At 42.5% G+C, this 17,293-nt stretch overlaps 1 protein-coding gene across 2 annotated transcripts in view; it reads left to right on the forward strand.

Annotated features, from left to right (window-relative positions):
• Nucleotides 1-10,333, forward strand: part of CENPC (centromere protein C) — a 28,232-nt gene extending 17,899 nt beyond the window's left edge. The window contains exons 18-20 of one of the 2 annotated variants that reach the window (XM_058803882.1): nt 551-620; nt 5,225-5,305; nt 5,398-5,734. In XM_058803882.1, coding sequence (XP_058659865.1) covers nt 551-620; nt 5,225-5,246 — 92 coding nt within the window. In that variant the 3' untranslated portion in view covers nt 5,247-5,305; nt 5,398-5,734. Of the gene's footprint in view, nt 1-550; nt 621-5,224; nt 5,306-5,397; nt 5,735-10,106 lie in introns of those variants that run through there. The other variant, XM_058803881.1, reaches the window with a different exon arrangement.
• Nucleotides 10,334-17,293: the final 6,960 nt, after the last annotated feature.

Genomic DNA, 17,293 nt, shown 5'->3' on the forward strand with positions numbered 1-17,293 from the left:
ATTCTTCCCTGCTTCCTGATGGCTGCTCTCAGTATGGCTGGATGGGCAATGCAATGGTGGTGGCAGGTGATCTCTGTAATTCACTGTGTGGCCATATATGAATGTGAGGATGTTGTTCATTCCCAGTGTTGAGGGCCTATTAGATAATTCTGTTTTGTGGTCAGGTTAGCGTGCAAAACTCAAGTCAAGATCTGCAGATAAGTTTCCATGTACATTTTTTATTGATATTGTCTGTAGGAATAAATTGAAGTAAATTCAGTCACCTTAAAGTTTTATTGTGGGTTTTGAGAGCTGAGAGTTCATGCCTGTTACGTTCTTCTCAGTAAAAATCTTCTAAGCACAGATGAAAGTAAATGACATTAGGTGTATTCCTTGTCATCTCTTTGAAATGCACTGACCTGCCTGTAAGAGTGGCATCCTAGATTAAGAGCTAATATACCTTCTGTTAAAATATATTAAATGGAATTATACTTGGCTGACTTAAAAAAGGAGAGGACTTAAAAAATTGTCAGTGGATGCTAAGGAAAACTTGCTCTGTTTTTCTTTGTAGGAAATGGATATAACATACGAAATCTTCTAAATGAAGAAAGTGTTCTTCTCTTCACACAACTCAAAGACAGGTGAAGAACTTTCTGCAAAGAAGTTTGCTTAAACACTTGTCAAATTTTTGTATGTTCTGAAGTTCTTTTTACGTACAAAAGTGTTTGAGTGGGCCCACCCTAACATTACAAATGAATACAGAGCAGCTGAAATCAAGAAGAGTTGAGGGAAAAAACACAGAAGAATGTTGGTTGTTTGCTGTCAAACTGAAATGGCATACTGAAGGGCCTTGCTCTGAATCAGTTACTGTTCTTGTGCCATCCAGTGACAGAAAGATAAAAGTATGAAATGTGTGGGTGTATTTGTTGTTCCAAATTGTATCAATATGCCTAATCTCCCTAAAGATGCTTAGCACTTGAAAAAACGTTGGCATGCTCAGCTAACATCTGATAGATAGTCTTAACGACTGCCTGGTACAACCTGCTTAGAATAATCTCTGTTTAAATGACAAACCTGCTGTTTGCATTCCAGTAATTGTTGTCTAGGAGATGGGCTGCTGCAAGGCTGCTGTGCTGGGGTCCAGCTGCCTTCTCATATGTTAACGACAGGCAACCCTTCCTTGTCTGGCAGCTGGATGATTAGTGCCTCCAATCTGAATAGGAAAATAGGAGCTCTTAAGTAGGAGCTTATCAGTTGTGTCTTTTGTGTGGAAGCTATGGCCTGATTAGCTCTGAGCATTGTTGATAGCTTTATTTTGTGTAACAGTGATAGGTCATTGCCAAATGTATTACTCTAATATCTCCTTTTGATTTGTTTGCTGTGTTCCTTGATAATGATGAGGACCTTTGGGAAAGCTGTAATTATACTGTATACTCCAGAAGCTAAGTCTAGACAGCAGATGGTATACATAGCATTTGTCTCCCAAGCTCTTCGAGGTTCCTTCTGGCTGAAGATAAGGATAAACTACAGCTCTTCTCATATACTGCTTTCTCTCTCTGGTCATTGCTATCCTTGAAGAGAAGGAGATAAGGAAAATTGAATTGGAATTGTGAACTCTTAAGGACTTGAGGATTGAGCACTAACCTTGTAACCAGTCTTGGCCATGATCTTTATGCTAAATCTAGAGTATACATTAAAGTAGGAAAGAGGAATTGGCTTTCAGCTCTCAGCTAATTTCCTGTGTCTGTGAAAGGTCTTGGACACCAAGATTATCTTATCATGCCTCTGTGAAAGATCCTTTGGATTGGGTAATTTGAGCTAATACTTTGTTATTCTCTTTGAAGCTCCTATGGTTAGTGCATAAGTAGCCTGACAGTGGAAATACTTGGTAGAAGTTGTGTGCTTTCTTTTCATTCATGGCTAAGTCACATGTAGCTCTGAGAAGATGAAACAGGAACGTGCCTGTCTTGAAACAAACTATTTACTGTGAGAGTTCAGACTACACAGAAAGTCCTTTTTTTCCAGTCCTTTTTTTCAACTTTTGTAAGCAGTTTAAGAGTTAAAAAGGAAAAAAGTCATTTAGTCACTAGGTATAAATTTGATGTTGGCAGCTTTTCTAAATTTTGGGCTTGGGTTGGTCTCTTCAAGGTCAGCAAGATTCAAATAATGTCCTTCCTGTGCTGGAGCCATACCAGCTACCAGATGGGCACACATGCTGTCTCACTGCTTGAGGGGATCCCACCCACTAAAACGTTTAGTTTTTAAGTCTTTCAGCTCCTCAGGCCTACAGAGATCTGGAACTTTGCCACTTGGAAAAAGTACAGGGCTAGGATTAAACCTAAGACTCTGCTTCTAACCCAAGCAGGTCTCCCAGCGGTCAGGCCATGGATGTGATGGTCTTTGATCCCAGCAGCAAACTGGCTCCAGTTAAAAATGAGAGCAAGAAAACTTTTCAGTTGTGTTAATAGCCAGGGAGTTCTGAACAAAAATGCCCTGCAGATTCTTTTCTGTGTTACCTGTCTGCAGATTGGGTAGCAGAAGGATGGATACTTAAGGGGTTAGTGTAGGTAACTTATGTGTATGGACTTCAGGGCTTGTGGTCCTGAAGGAGAGTGTGGGTGGATGCTGTGGCAGAGCTCAGCAGGCTGTTGCTTTCCAGGGATGTGTTTTCATTTGGTGGGCTGGGATGAGAAGTGATGACAATGTCATATCAGGCACAGATGTGTCTTTGCCCCCTGCAACTTGGCAGCAAGATCATGAGAGGGTTTTCTTTTGAGTCAAGAGAAATAGTTCTTCAGGATGCTTTCTAAGGCAGATTTAATGTGTGCAGACCGTTTTCTGACACAGGCTGGAAAGTGCAGGTGTTCAAATGCAGGTTTCAGGTCAGCATGCCTGTTTGTGTTTTCCTAATTCTATGGCTGGGATGTCAAGGCGAACAGGGCAGATTTGGTAAAGTATGTCACTTTTTAGGCTGGATGGCTTTGTTGCTCTCTGGCTGGTTGGTTTCTTGAGACAAGTGTCCTGTGTAGTTTGCAGAGAACATTTTGTAGCTGGACTACATCTGAATATGATTGTGGTTTGCTTTTTTTAAGAAGAAATATCAAGTTTGTCAAGGGATGTTCTCGGGAATACTGCTCTGGTATAGCGACAATTCTATTATTTGTCAGTAGATGGGGCTTCAAGCACAGCTCTTAGTCCTTTGTTGGCCTCTGTGCTCAGGAGGATCTGGTTTTTGAAAGGCAGGAAGAACAGTGTGTTAGAGGTGGAGATAAATTTAGTTGAATTCTCTTGCAAAGAGATGTAAATCAGTTGCCATTCACAGTAGGACTTAACTGCTGAAGGTTACTAAGTTCATTCAGTTACATGGATGTTGTACTAGTTGCAGCCACTTGCACAAAATTGTTCTTTAAAACATTAGTACACAGCAGGACCTGGGTTGTTCACTGTTGGTCTGGATTGCATTTCAATGTTTTTTCTTCAATTTGGCACTTGTTAGAAATTTGCTGCTGTGTCATTAGCCTAAATATAGTGTGAGGAGGTGCAGGAGAATCTTCTGAGTGCCAGGACTCCTATGGCTGCTGAGTTCTGCAGTGTGTCAATTAATAATCAGTTGCTAGTCAGAAGCAGCAGCTGATGTTTCACCTCTGCCTGGTCTCATTTTGTTTCCTGCTTCCTACATTTTTGTGTACAGCAGGCCAAATGGGATATTGTAAAAAAATAAGTCTTTTCTGAAATGTGACGAGTTAGTTCTTCCTGCAAACATGTGATTCTTTTTGCCAGCCTCTTTTCTGCTCTGCTGAGTAATCTCACTTCCACTGGCTACTGTGGTTTCACCAGGTGTTTGTGGAGCTAGGCTGAAGTTGGTTAACCAGTGTTACCTGTTGTGGAGTCAAGTTGGGATCTTTGTCTTGAAGGAGACAAAATGTGAGATACACTTTCTGTTCCTGGAGGATACATGCTGATATCCTAGTGGGTATCCCTGTTTTTCAGTATTTTAATTCATTGCTTTCTATCAGCAGTAATTGAGAGAGATGGAAACAAAAGCCAAGTCACATATTTCAGCTTTATGTTAATAGGATCATGTATTCCATAGCAGGTACTATGGTAACATCCAGGGGCTTCTTTTAAGAGGTTTAACTGAGAAGTCATGCCACAATAAAAAGCCACAGCTTTGAAGGCTGTGCCTCCCTTCAAAAAAATTACAAGTTAGTAGGTTCTTTTGCAAATATATCTTTTTGTAGTTTTATTTGTTTGGAAAGCTGTTCCTGTTTTTTTAAAGAAAGCTTTTTGAAGCTTAAATTAGCAGAAGAGTGATTGCAGAACAGTCAGATGTGTATGCACATCCATATTTGTACAGTTCTGTAAATCTAAAATAGGAGATTGTGAGCTGAGTAATTACAGACAAAACAAACTGTTGAGGCACATGTACAGCTTCTTCTATTTTGCAAGTGCACAACTAAATTGGTTATCTGCAGATGATTTTAAATTAACATTTGGGGAATGCAATAGACCTAAAGAGCTATTTCCTCATTTCATAACAGTTGAAAAGACGTTTCAGCATGAGGGAATATTTCTTGTATTTCTACTGTTGTATAGACTCTGCATGATGTCTTTTGTAATACAGGATTTACTTTAAGTGGTGATTGATTGCAGGTGATACATCTAGCTGAAGAGCATGGGCCATGCCTCTTTAATGCTATTGACAGCTGTTGTAACTGAATATCTTAGTTCTTCCAAGCCGGTACATTTCCTTGGCAGAATCCTGTCACTTCACAGATGTTCACAAATACAGTCAGAAGAGATCTCAAAGGCAAACCTTTTGGGTTGCATGGATGAGCTTCAGTTAGGATTTGACAACCGAAGTGAGTCCTGTGATCCAGTTATAAGATGAAAACATGGTTGATTATCAGTCAGAACAGTGGGCTGCAGATCATTAGGAAACAAATATCTTAAAAGTTTTGTCTGCAGAGCTGCTCTGTGTTTTTAAGCCCACTCATAAATCTCCTGTTCTAATCTGCTTCATTTGAGCTTCTGTGCCCCAGGAAAGGTACGGCACAAAGGGTTGTAAAACCAAAGGTACTTTGCACTCCTTCTGCAGTCCTGTTTGGAGCACAAGAGCAACAGTGACTGAAACCAGGAGCTGGAAGAAACAAAATGTTTACTTTGTCAGCTTGACTGTTGAGATGCAAGTTTAAAATGTTACAGAAATTAATATCTAGAATAAGATTTTTTTTTCTCTTTGCAGCTTGATAAGTAAGGACTTTTAAATTTGAAAACTGAAGAATTCCAGTACTCTTGACAAATATTTAGGAAGTTTATTAAATGGGTATGATAGCTGTTAACACACATTATTTCATTTAGCTTATTAAATTTTTTCACTGTGATGGTGTTTAAAGGTGCCTTTTCCTGTGTTTTCAGTAACAGTACCTGAAATGAGAATTGATCAAGATGGCAGATGCATGGTAACCTGTGAGGGTGTCTTCTGGAGTCAACGTGCTGTAAAGAGGGAGGGGAGAGGAGTGATAGGAGAGGTGTGAAGAGCTCTATGTTAGTGCTCAGAGGTGTTACACACTTACTGGTCTAGGTTATGCAAAGCATTTTCAGTGAAGCTCAATAACTTTAAAAATATTGATATGGGAAAGGTTTTCTGGTGTTAGTGCCACAAGGACACAGCTGTCTCTGCTGGTAAACCACACTCCTGGTTTGGGATTCTAATAGTGATCTGATCACCTGCATTTGAGAACATTGTGTCATCTTATCTAAAACTACAGGGTTCAGCTAATGAGCATGATGTATAATCCACCTAAGAAGAGGCCTGAATTGAATGAATTTTACCCTTTCTTTGTGTTAGCAACACTTTTGTGTTGTAGTACAGTGGGGGTAATTACAAGAATTGAAAGTTAATTACAAAAAAGTTCTTTTCAAACACTATCTGGACTTGAAATTTTATTGCTGACAAAGAGGGAGCTCCCCTAGGATGCAGTAGGCTATTCACCCAAGAAACTGAGCACTTCTCCTATATTTCAGTTAGTGCCAAGTGAGCTCTGAGGCTAATTAATCAAAACAAATTCACAATTAAGGCCAGGAAGGAAGACTAATTAAGTAGACAGTTAAGAAAAGTGCTGAAGAAGGGAGCAACCTTAAGGGGAAAGTATGAGACTCCCAGTACTGGCCCATGAAGGACAATTAAGTGATAATTGCAGAGGCCTTTTTACATCTAGCAAATGCTGTCTGCCTTTTATTATGGCTGATTTTCTTAGTAGAAGCAGACATTTGCCTGATGAGCAGCTAAGCTCTACTACACACTTTTAAGGTAATTCACATATAAAGCAGAGAGGTTGCGGTAGCTGTAAGTTAGAACTCAGCTCCCAAACTTGAACAGTATTTTAGATAGTGAAAAAGCCCCACTGTGTTTTAAAGACAAATTAAATGTTTGCTTTATTTCCCTCTTCATTTTGTGGCATACCAAGTCCATGTTAGCATCCTGTTTAACCTTTCAGACAAATTACACTGAGTGAACTATCAGAATTTAGAATAGCTTCATTTTGTTCAGTTGCTCACCCCATTGAAACTCACAGAATCATTACCTTGTCATGAAATGGCTTCTGCTGCTTTTGACCTTGTATTGGGTTTGTATGGCCAGGTTTTGATAGTGGTGGGGGGTGGTTACTGGGATGGCTTCTGTGGGAAGCCAGTAGCAGCTTCCCTGTGGCAGAGCCAGTGCCAGACTGCTCCAGTGCCGACCTGCCGCTGGCCAAGGCTGAGCCCGCCAGAGCTGGTGGTAACTCTGCCGTGGTAACATTTAAGAATGAAAAAATGTTACTGTGCAGAAGTAATTATTGCCAGAGAAGAGAGGAGTGAGGATAAGTGAGAGAAACAAGCCTGCCCACACCCAGGTCAGTGCAGAAGGAGCCAGGATGAGATCCAGGCGCTGGAGCTGAGATTCCCCTGCAGCCTGTGACAGTAATGGGTGAGTGATCTCTCCCTGTTCTCATCTCAACCCAGGAGCCTCTCCTTGTATTTCCTCTTGCTGTCCAGCTGAGTAAGGAGAGTGACAGAGCAGCTTTGGTGGGCACCTGGCATCCAGCCAGGGTCAGCCCACAGTCCTGCACTCATGCTGCAGGATGCGTTTGTGGGTTTTGCTGGAAAAAAAAGAGGAGGAACCTACAACACTGGTATTGTTTTACCTGAAAATATTTAACATTTTCTTCTGAAGAACTTTTTAAGTTAGCAAAGCTAATCTCTGATGAGATGCTGAGGCGTTTAGATGAGGTGCAAACCCCAGATTTCCTGCTTCCCTTCTTCCTTGTTTCCACTGAACTGTGATGGTAATGAAATACAAAACCTCTCTTAATTTATTTGATTTAGCATGGGCTATAGATTTGCGTAAATGTTCCCTTTTTATCCCACCTCATATCTGGAACTTGAATTATTGCAGAAATTACAGTGGAGAGGTCACCTCAAGTATATATTGAAATGTTGATAATAATTTCCTTTTTTTCATTAAATTCCATGTTAACACTATGCCACTGTGATGTACTGTGCCTTTATAAGCAAGTTGGCAGTTGTCTTCTTGAAGTATCTGCCCCAAGTTCACTTTCGTCTCCTTTTTTTCTTCCTTCTCTTGGAACAGGCTGCAGGATGAGGCATTCACCTGCTGCTGTTTCAGCTCAGCTGTTTCATCAAGTTTCAATCTGCTCCTTCATTTTTTGTCTTGCTGCCTAAACTAATTTCCTGCCCTATTTGGATGCATTTTCCTTACCAAAGCTTTCTTTGCTGTCTTTTGGCCACTTGCAAGGATTGAATAATTTTTTAGCTCAGTTCCAGGTGTTTGAATTATTTTAGAGGTGTTCTTGTGCCTGAAGGTTCCTTTGCTACCTCTCCTGCAAGTTTTGTACAGGGCCTGGCATAGCTTCCAATTTTCACCCTCAGAGAGGTGATGCAAAGCTTTCTTTGGCCTCTGTTCTTTGAAGGACTTTTGTGTAGTTTTAATCCCAAGAAGGTTGGCTTAGGATGTCACTGGCAAGGTGTTTGTATTGTCATCATCTGCTGTTTTCCTGGCTGCAGAAGCAGAACTGAGACTGCTTCAGGCCCACTTGGTTGCCCTTGAACCTCGTCCATCTGCTGAGGCTGGCTCTGCAGTGCTGTAAGAATCCATCCTAGCACTGTTCCCCATGGCCAGACTTACCCTGGAGCACCATAGTATTTTGCTGTTTGCTCCTCTTAGAGCACTAATTCAGTGTGCTGGTGACTTCCTTTGCCTTGGCACAATCTTGATGTGTGTCTGCCATCACTTAGGCACCACGCCATACCCTGATTTTGTGTTGGCAGGCTAGTCCAGGCATTCACCTGCTCTTACATCTTTCTGCCTCTTGCCAGTGGGAATGCCGCCTGGCACCAGCTGGTTTTGGCACAGAGGTGTGCCCACTGCTGCGTGTGTGGCTGTGGATCTCTAATGTGCCCTCTCACACTCTTGCTGCTTGACTTTTCTGGTAAATTCCAAGAGAAAGTAATCTTCCAGGTTTTTAGTGTTTCTGCAGTGTCTAAGGAGCCTAGACTGAAAGAGATGTGTTGGGTGGCCCCTCAGGATCAGCTTCATACATTTCTCTTGGAGATGGGGCTGAGACCTGGCCAAGCACATGTGACATAGCCTTCCATGTGGAACAGTTCTGTCCACAAAGTTCAGATCCCATCATCTCTGTTTTGCCATTCTTAGTGCCCTGGGTGGGAGTGTGTGTTTGCAAAGCACATCAGAGTGTTGGTGTGCACACTTGGCATCCTCATTCTTCTTGCCGTGGTTACTGCAGAGAGGTCAAGAGGTACAGAAGAGATCAGGAAACACAGGCTTGTGTGAGTGGAAAGTGCTTATCTGAATCCAGGGCAGCCAGCTCTTGATGGTCATGCTTGAGCAGAAGTGTTGGATCAAATGACTTCCAGAGGTCCTCTCTGCCCTCAGACATCCTGTGAAGTTGCAACCTGCTCTTCTATAAGTTTAGTTCACACTTTTGTTGGGAAGTTGGACCCTGTGCTATGGAAGCTGCTCTTCTATAAGTTTAGTTCATGCTTTTCTTGGGAAGACCCTTATTTCTGTACCCCTAAAGTGGAGAGCAGTCTTCCATGTCACACCAGTATTGCCACCAGAGTGTGGGGTGTGCCTGAGCCCCAGCCACCGCCATCCCTTTCTCCACGCTAAAGGACAAAACAGGCACAGTAAGTACAGTCACAAGTGTCAGCTTTAACCTTGCCTTTCTGTCTTTGCTCTAAGGAGTCCCTCTAGGGCAGACACACACCTTGGTTTGATGAGAAGCCCACTGCTCAGGTTGGGTGAATTAGCTACCACTTTTCTGCACATACACCCCAAAACATTTTGCTGTATTTGGATAGTGGCTTGTTATTTTCACCTGCAGGTCTTAACAGCATTCTTTATTCTGTGCATGGGCTTTAAACCAGTTGAAAATTTGGCATCTTGCATAGTCCAGGCTATCAAGTGTCTGCTTTTGCCATATAACTCTATATGAGGAGTAGCAGTACTCAGCTGTCACTTGAGGTGGGGAATTGCATCAGTTATTATTCTCTCAGCAAGCATTTTAGTTCCTAGTTATTTTCCCTACTGTCAGCAGCTTTTTGTGACCTTTGGAACTGCAGACCAGAGATTGTGAACCATTTGTGTAAACCCAGGTTAAAGGGAATTCAAATACACACAAGATCTTTATAAAAATAACAAGAAACTTACATGCACATTAACTACTGAGGCCTCTTGGTCCTTCACAAGATATAATTTGTACTTGAAATGGCTTAGGAGAATTCCTGGAGAGCAAGTGTCAGTGCCACAACCAGGTGTGGCTTTGACAGCTCCAGGTTTTGCACAGATGAGCACATTTGTCAGAGACCACTATTAGTGGAATTAAATTAGGCTAATGTGCTCTTTTGAGCATAATTGAAATAATACTAATGTTTTTATTGATTTGCCGCTGGAGTAGGTGAATGTTGTGATGTCCTTGCTGCTGTGAGTACAATTTGCAGTTGTTCCACTTTACTGTCTTGTAACTCCCCAATATTATGGCACAGGTAGGCCTATTTTTAACCGTGTTAATTTGAACTAATTGCTGGTTTTTTTTATAATTTAGAGGAAGAGCAAGAAATGTGTTGATGGACACTTCTTCCCCATAACTTTACCTGCAAATTGAAGGTCATCTAATGCAGAGGAGTTCTAAAGAACATTGAACATTTTCATCGGACCCCAGTTCTGGGGCATATTGTTTCATTGATCTTAAAGATCTTTCTTCAGTGTAAATGGTAAATACATAGTTTGTTATGAATTTTCTTTTGTATCAATAAATATTAAGTAGTGCAAATCAGTTTTGATTTCTTTGTTTTTAAATAATTTGAGAATCAGTTTTCTAGCATTCCATGTGGTTTTGAAAATGCAGATAATTGCATGAGTTTGACTTGTAAATTTTTGTGAATAAATATGTGTGTTATCTTGAGTGGCTTCAAGGATGTAATGAACTGAAATGTTTCACTGTTTCTTTGGAGTTGCTGAAACATTCAAAAGGAGTTTGAAAGTAAAATAGTTTTCAAAGTTTTCAAAGGATAGAGTCATAGAATCATTAAGGTTGGAAAAGACCTTTAGGACCATTCAGTTCAACCATTAACCCAGCCCTGCCAAGTCCATCACTAGACCATGTCCCTGAGTACCATGTCTTTTAAATACTTCCAGGGACAGTGCTACCATATCCCTGGGCAGCCTGTTTCAGTGCCTGACCACCCTTTCAGTGAAGAGACTTTTCCTAATACCCAGTGTACACTTCCACTGGTGTAACTTGAGGTCATTTGCTCTTATCCTGTTACTTGGGAGAAGAGACCAAGCCTCACCAGGCTACAGCCTCCTTCCAGGTGGTTGGAGAGAGAGAAGGTCACCTCTGAGCACTTGGCCTTGTTGAACCTCAGATAGCGATGGAGGTGAGATTCGATAAACAGCTGACAATGGCTTTGGTTGCAGTTTGAATCCTTGATGTTCCTGCCAAACTTACACAGAAACATCTGGTTGGAATGGTGCAGAATTATTTTGGTTTTCAAGTAAATCATAATCAGAGCTACATTCTGCTGTAGCATGTGATCATTCAGGGCTCTTTATATTTGGTATATGATGACTTATGCTCTCCTCCACATTTTATACAAAATTTTCAAGGTGTTTCCATTTAGCCGGAGATGGTGCTCCCTGAGAGCAAATCTTGCCTAGTCATCAGAGTGAAATAAAATAAAAACACCTCCCATCCCTTCAAGGGAAGTACGGTCCATTAGTTTTTCATTTGCCAGGAGCATCAGTTTTTAATGTTTTTCCCTTTCCCTTTATCTCCTGGGAATATCAATCTGCATAGATGTATTATTAATTCCACAGCAACGAGCTCACTTTCTCAAAAATATTTACAGTGGGTAGTAAAAGTAGGTCTCCCCAGGAATTATTTAATGTCCAAATTGAACTCAAGTGCCCTATGTATAGTGCTGGGTGGCTTTTGTGGTTGGTAGTGGTGGTTGGTTGTCTTTTCCTAAAGCATCTTTGCCTCATCTGAAGTCAGATTGTGACAAGGTGAGTATTATAGGATTGTTCAGCATTTAAAACTCAGGAGTCTGAATGAGTATTAAAAATAATTCTGGAACCAAAACAATTTTTGGAGGTGGAAGGGTGAGGAAAAATCCTCTTGAATAGCGGCATACTATGCTATGAATGATAGTGTATTGTTGGATAAGCATTGCAGAGAAAGGGAGCAAGAGAGGTTTCCCACTCTTGGAAAGTTCTGGAAGCTCTGTTCGTTCATTCATTCATTCATTCTGGAAGCATTCATTCCTGTCAGCCATTCCCCAGGAGCAATGGTGAGCATTTTGCTGGCAGAAGCCTTGCTGGAGAGCAGTATTTCCACCTGCAGTTCTCGTGATTCTTGAAGCCCTGTCTCATTTTCACTAAGTATTTACCATTCACTGAGGCAGCAGAGAACCTGGCTCTACAGCTCAGCCTCCTGTGGCCTCTTCTGTGCCCCTGGGTAAGTGCACATCCATGCACAGTGCTTGTGTCCCTGGGTTGGGAAGGGGAGGGTGGTGCTGGTGTGGGCTGAGCGCAGTGTAGGTCACTGTGGGATCCCTCCAGGGCAGGACTGGATCTGGAGTCTCTCTTTCCTCACCCCGACTCGCTCGGACTGAGCTCTTTTGCTTGTGGTCTGACATGAGGAATGAGGAATGGTTACTGCTTATGTTCTTTGCAGTGTTTAGGAGATGCTTTCACTCAGAACAGTCTCACAGTCTCTTGTTAATTGGCTCAAACCAATGCATCAAACAGAAACAGCAATAACCACATAGATCATGTGCTGTATTTTGATAGTCAAGAAGATTGTCTTTTTCTTTTACCTGCTCTAACCTGGAAGAATCAGAACATTTGCCCTTTTTATGCCAGTTAGACTCAGTCATAATTTCATAGAAAGAGGGCAGTTCCAGTAAAACCTGCACAGTGACCCAGTATAAACTTTTTGGAAGCAAGGAGCTTTTTTGTCTGTTATATGGATGTATCATTTGGAGTTTGTCTGTCCCTGGAAGGTCACAGTTTGAGGAGCTATAAGAAGTGATAAACAGATGAGGTGCACAGTTAAGGGGGCAGATGAGGCTTAATGTTTTTTTTTTTTTTTTGCATGTAAAAGAATTCAACTTAAATCCTTTTATCTTAGGGGATAGAAAGAAAAGTGAGGCTCTTAAAAATTACCCCAAGTAGTCCATGTTTCCCCACTGTACAGCAGGAGGAGGTAGGATATCCTGTGGCTCACACCAAGCAAAGGTGCTGGAGTTTATACACTAGCCCAATTTTGGGCATGGCACCTGCCACAAGCCACAGTCACTGCCTGGGGATTGCCAGGCCAGTTCTGAGCTCGTGTGTTTACTTGTGCTGTGACACGTGGTGGGCACAAAGGCACATGCTTGTACTTGGGGCTTGGGAGCAGCCATGGAAGCTTCTTGTTGTTGAGTGGTGGTGGAAGAGATTATTAGAAGTCACATTTATTGCATGTCTTTGACAGCTCAATGGTGATTTTACCATCTGAATCTCTTGTGGATTTTCAGTATCTTGAGTTAAACCAGTTTCTCTCATGTAGGAAGCCACTTGGTCACGCTGGTATGTGGTCTGCTGGTGCACATCTGTGAGTGCTTTCTCATGGGATTCAGCTGTTACTAAAAAAAGGTTTTCATTCCTCTGCAGATAAGCAGGTTTAACTTGTCTGTTAAGGATAGTGTGATTTTTTTATTTTATTTTTTCTTCTTTTCTGTTTTCAGCTGAGTGCTATCCATATGCATGCGTAACTGAAAGACGATATATCAAACCAGTGCCAAATGTTTTGTGGCCTAAGGAATTAAGATGAAAGTGAGTGAGGTGCAGACAGCTCTCCTGGCTGCCTCTCTTCACACTGAGGAGAGCCTTCCTGTGCTACAATAGCCTTGCTTTGCTTCAGGTGCTGACCCAGCCTGGTGAAGCTCTGCCACACACCAGTCCTGCTGCCATTGTGTCTGCTTTCTACTGCTCTGAGATCCCAGTCTGTGCAGGAGACACAGAGAAGCCCATTTCCAGCTCAGGCTAATTGTATTTAATCCTTTTTTTCTTTTTTCCTTGTGAAGGAAGTAAATAGAACTAATCTGTGGGATTTACAAATGGGAGTTCAGCCAGCCCTGATGAGGATTCATGGTCTTGAAGTCCTGTGCTTGATTATTTTACATTTATGTCATTAAAATCAGGCTGCTTTAGGTTACTCTGCTAAATGTTGCAGAAAAAAAGGTACTTGAACTAGCATTGAGCCAAGGATACTTAAACAAAAGGTAGCCTGGTAGCTTCCCTGCTGCTGGTTGCATTTCTTCTGCACAGGCACACAAGGTAGTGGGTGCAAACACTTCTGAAATCACAAAAAGTATTGAGTTGGTGGCTTTTGGATGTTGGTCTTTTGCCTTCTCTCCCTGAAAGGAATGCAGCCAATTTGACCAAAACAAATCAGTCAGAAGATTGCATGGGCTTTCAAAAACAACTTTTCTTTTTCAGATTTTTTATGTAGCTCACATCACCTTGCTCTGAATGAGAGAATGCTGTGCTATTTTGGCATGAGGTTTGTTTGCACCTTTTTTGGCAGTTTAGCCTCCAAACAAACTTCTAATAGCAACTCCCTGTAACCTTGGCAAGCACAGAAACTGCTAATATGAATGCAGGAGCAAGTGGACACAAAACTCAGTCAAAATACACTCAAAGTAAGATTTGAAGAATTTTTTTCTCATGTTTGAGAATGCCTGTTGCTCTTTCCCTTGTTCCTGTGTGTCGTGGTTCCCAAGGACCAAGCGTCCGCAGAGGATGGAAGGCACATCCTGGGAGCTGGTGGCAGGACCGTGCCTCTGCTGAAGGCCAGCCAGGCAGCCCATTCCATGTGGAGGGCGGAGGTTCCATCTGCCTTCCACCATCTCCAGACTGCTGGGACAGATGCTGTTTCCCAGGGAGCAAATCTTGCTGCGTTGCCCTGGGCTCCAGAAGGCAGGCATTGGAGGAGGCAGGAAGCCAAGCCAAGCTTACGGAGTTGTTGGAGGGATGCAGAGAGATGTACTCAGCCAGAGGAGGATGGCACCAGCACCCTTGCCCTGCTCAGGAGGATCTGCTCATTGCTGGTGTGCACAGTTCTGCTGGGGGCACTGTTTGCTTTTTCAGCTGGCTCTGATTTTGAGGGTTCTGCTCTGCCCAGAAGGATATCTTGCTGCTGTCTCTTATTCAGTAGCTCTGCACTAAGCCTCCATTCACTCACCTTCTCAGAGGTTTATTCCTGTGATCCTGCATAGTGCTTTTTTTGATTATAGTTTGTATTTTTAATGAGTTGAGGAGAAGTGTCATCTTGTTTATATCCATGGAAACTGGAGCCATGGGTTTTGAGTCATGAAATTTATACCTAGGCAGGACTGCTGTTGCACTCACTGTCTGCTGCATACAGACATAGGTTTTCATTTTGAGAGCTTGTGTTTACAGAAGACAGCAACTGAAATCCTGGTTTAGATTGTTCTTTACAGCCAGACTACTGTGGTCTGAATACTGCAAGAGTTAACTTCCAGTGGAGCACATACAATGGTATCAAGTTTGTAGCCCAAATGTAACAAACTTACTGCCTCTGCAGGTGAAATTTTATTTCTTTTGTGGCACACAAGATAGGGGCTCACTAGAATGGGAACATATGTAGGGAAAACCCAATATTTAACTCAATCTTTTGCCTGAATGACAGCAAAAATGGGACTCTGTACATACCTGATACAGAATAGTCATCCTTTTTCATCACATGCCTTGCATTCCTTCACCAGGTATGTATTCAAGCTCTGTGAGGGCAGTGGTGCATTTGTGTTCTGTAAATGAAGTTTTGTCGTCACAAGACATAGCTTCTGTTTTCCACTAGAGGCCAATGAAGCGCAGGACAAGGCTGCTGCAAGGCTTTCATGGAAAACCCCATCTTTTTTTCCCTTCCAGACCTGTTGCTGAACAGTGGTATCTCCATCTTGATGATTATTTTTTTCTTTTAGAAATAGTTCTCCCTCTAATGAAATGGAATTCAGTTGCTGTCTTCCTCCCAGCATTTTGTTCCCAAAACCTTCAGAAAGTACAAGAATTGGCATCTTGATTTGCTGATAGGTGTTCCTTCCACGTTTTCAATTCCTAGCTGTTAACTATGTAGCAGCCTCCATGGAATAAAGGGCGCACTGAAAAGGCAATGGAAACAGTGAATAATGCCAGTGCTTGGGACTTTTAAGGGTTTCAGGAAATGGTACATCTGGAGCTACTGCATTTTACTGGGGAGCTTCCTCCATTTTTTGCTTACAAGTGACCGAGGCAATGACATCCCATTCCAGCTGAGGCACAGGGTCTTGGCCCTACTCTGACATCATTCTGCCTGAGTGCCTTGGCCTCCTGACTTCTCAGCTCATATCTCAGTCCTAAGTAATAACATTGGTCTTTTACAAAGTTTTAAAGATGTCCAGAACAGCAAAAGTCCTCAAATGTGATGCTGGTGGTGCCAGCTCTGTGTCAGAGACAGAAGAAGCCATCTGGGATAATGTTTCTTTGCCTGGGAACTACCCCACATTTTCTGTCTCAAGTAAGTGAAGAATAATGCTGCCTAATGTGTTGGTTAAAGCCCAAAATGTTTACAGTAAGACAAAGGCACTGCTTGGGCCATTAGCTTGGAGGATGGTTTAGGATTTTGTTGCTGCCTGGCAGGGGTGCCTTGTGGGTGGCACATATGTGTGAGCCCCTCTGGATGCCACACAGCTGGGCCTGGTGAGAGCACTGTGCTTTGGCTGCTGATCCTAAACCTGTGAGATTTTTCTGGAAGCTGTAGGAAACCTGACTTTAGAGGAAACTGGGCTTCTCCTTTGGAAGGTAATACTGCTATGAATAGGCTGCTATGATAGGAAGCAAACCTAAGGTGGGTTGCAGCTCCCAGGGTTGCCTGAGCTAGCTCTAATCACATGGTGGCATGGCTTAATGTAGCCCTTTGAGCTGGGGCACACCCATGGGCCCCCCAAGGTTTATCAGCATCTGCAAGCTCCTGACCCAACCTATGAGCCAGAAGGGCTCTGCTGCAGCTTTTCTGTGGTTAGAGAGGGGAGGTCAAGCCCAGGCAAATGCTGCATGAGACAGGCTGTAACCCCTGAGGAGTCTCCTCTTTGCTGCCTGTAAAGGATTTCCTAATGTGGCAGGATGGGCTGCTTTGAAGTTTATACCACAGAACATGGTAGCTGGCTCTTCCAGAATAAATGGTGTTTGCAGTATTGCACTGTTTGCTAGGCAGGGGCCTCTGGAAACCGCCTCTGAGTTGCCAGTGGCTTCAGTGAATATTGAACACCTTCCTGTCAACTGCAGAAAGCTGATTTATTACTATTATTTACTCCTCATTAGCACTGATGTAACACAGCAGGGAATCGAGAGCAGCAGCAGCTTCCTGGCCGTTATCTGATGCTGCTGATGGCCATGTGTGTGCTGTGCCATGGTGTTATGTTTGTGCAGGACCTGAGATCAGGGTGGGTAGCAGCTGGCAAAAATAGGGTAGAAAAGGGAATCTAGCTAAGCTTTATTTATCCCCTGGTGCAAGCAGTGTCAGAAACATTCAAATGGTGTAATACATAAATTGAAAAATAAGTAGGAAGTGAGACTGACATATCAGCTTTCAGTCTAAAAGAGTCTACAGCTATATTTGCAAAATGAGCAGTTTTGTGTATTACTGGTCACACATGCTGTTTCATTTTCCTTGTTCTCCTGCTGTGC

This window comes from Ammospiza caudacuta, chromosome 4, assembly GCF_027887145.1.
Source record: "Ammospiza caudacuta isolate bAmmCau1 chromosome 4, bAmmCau1.pri, whole genome shotgun sequence".
NCBI lineage: Eukaryota > Metazoa > Chordata > Aves > Passeriformes > Passerellidae > Ammospiza > Ammospiza caudacuta.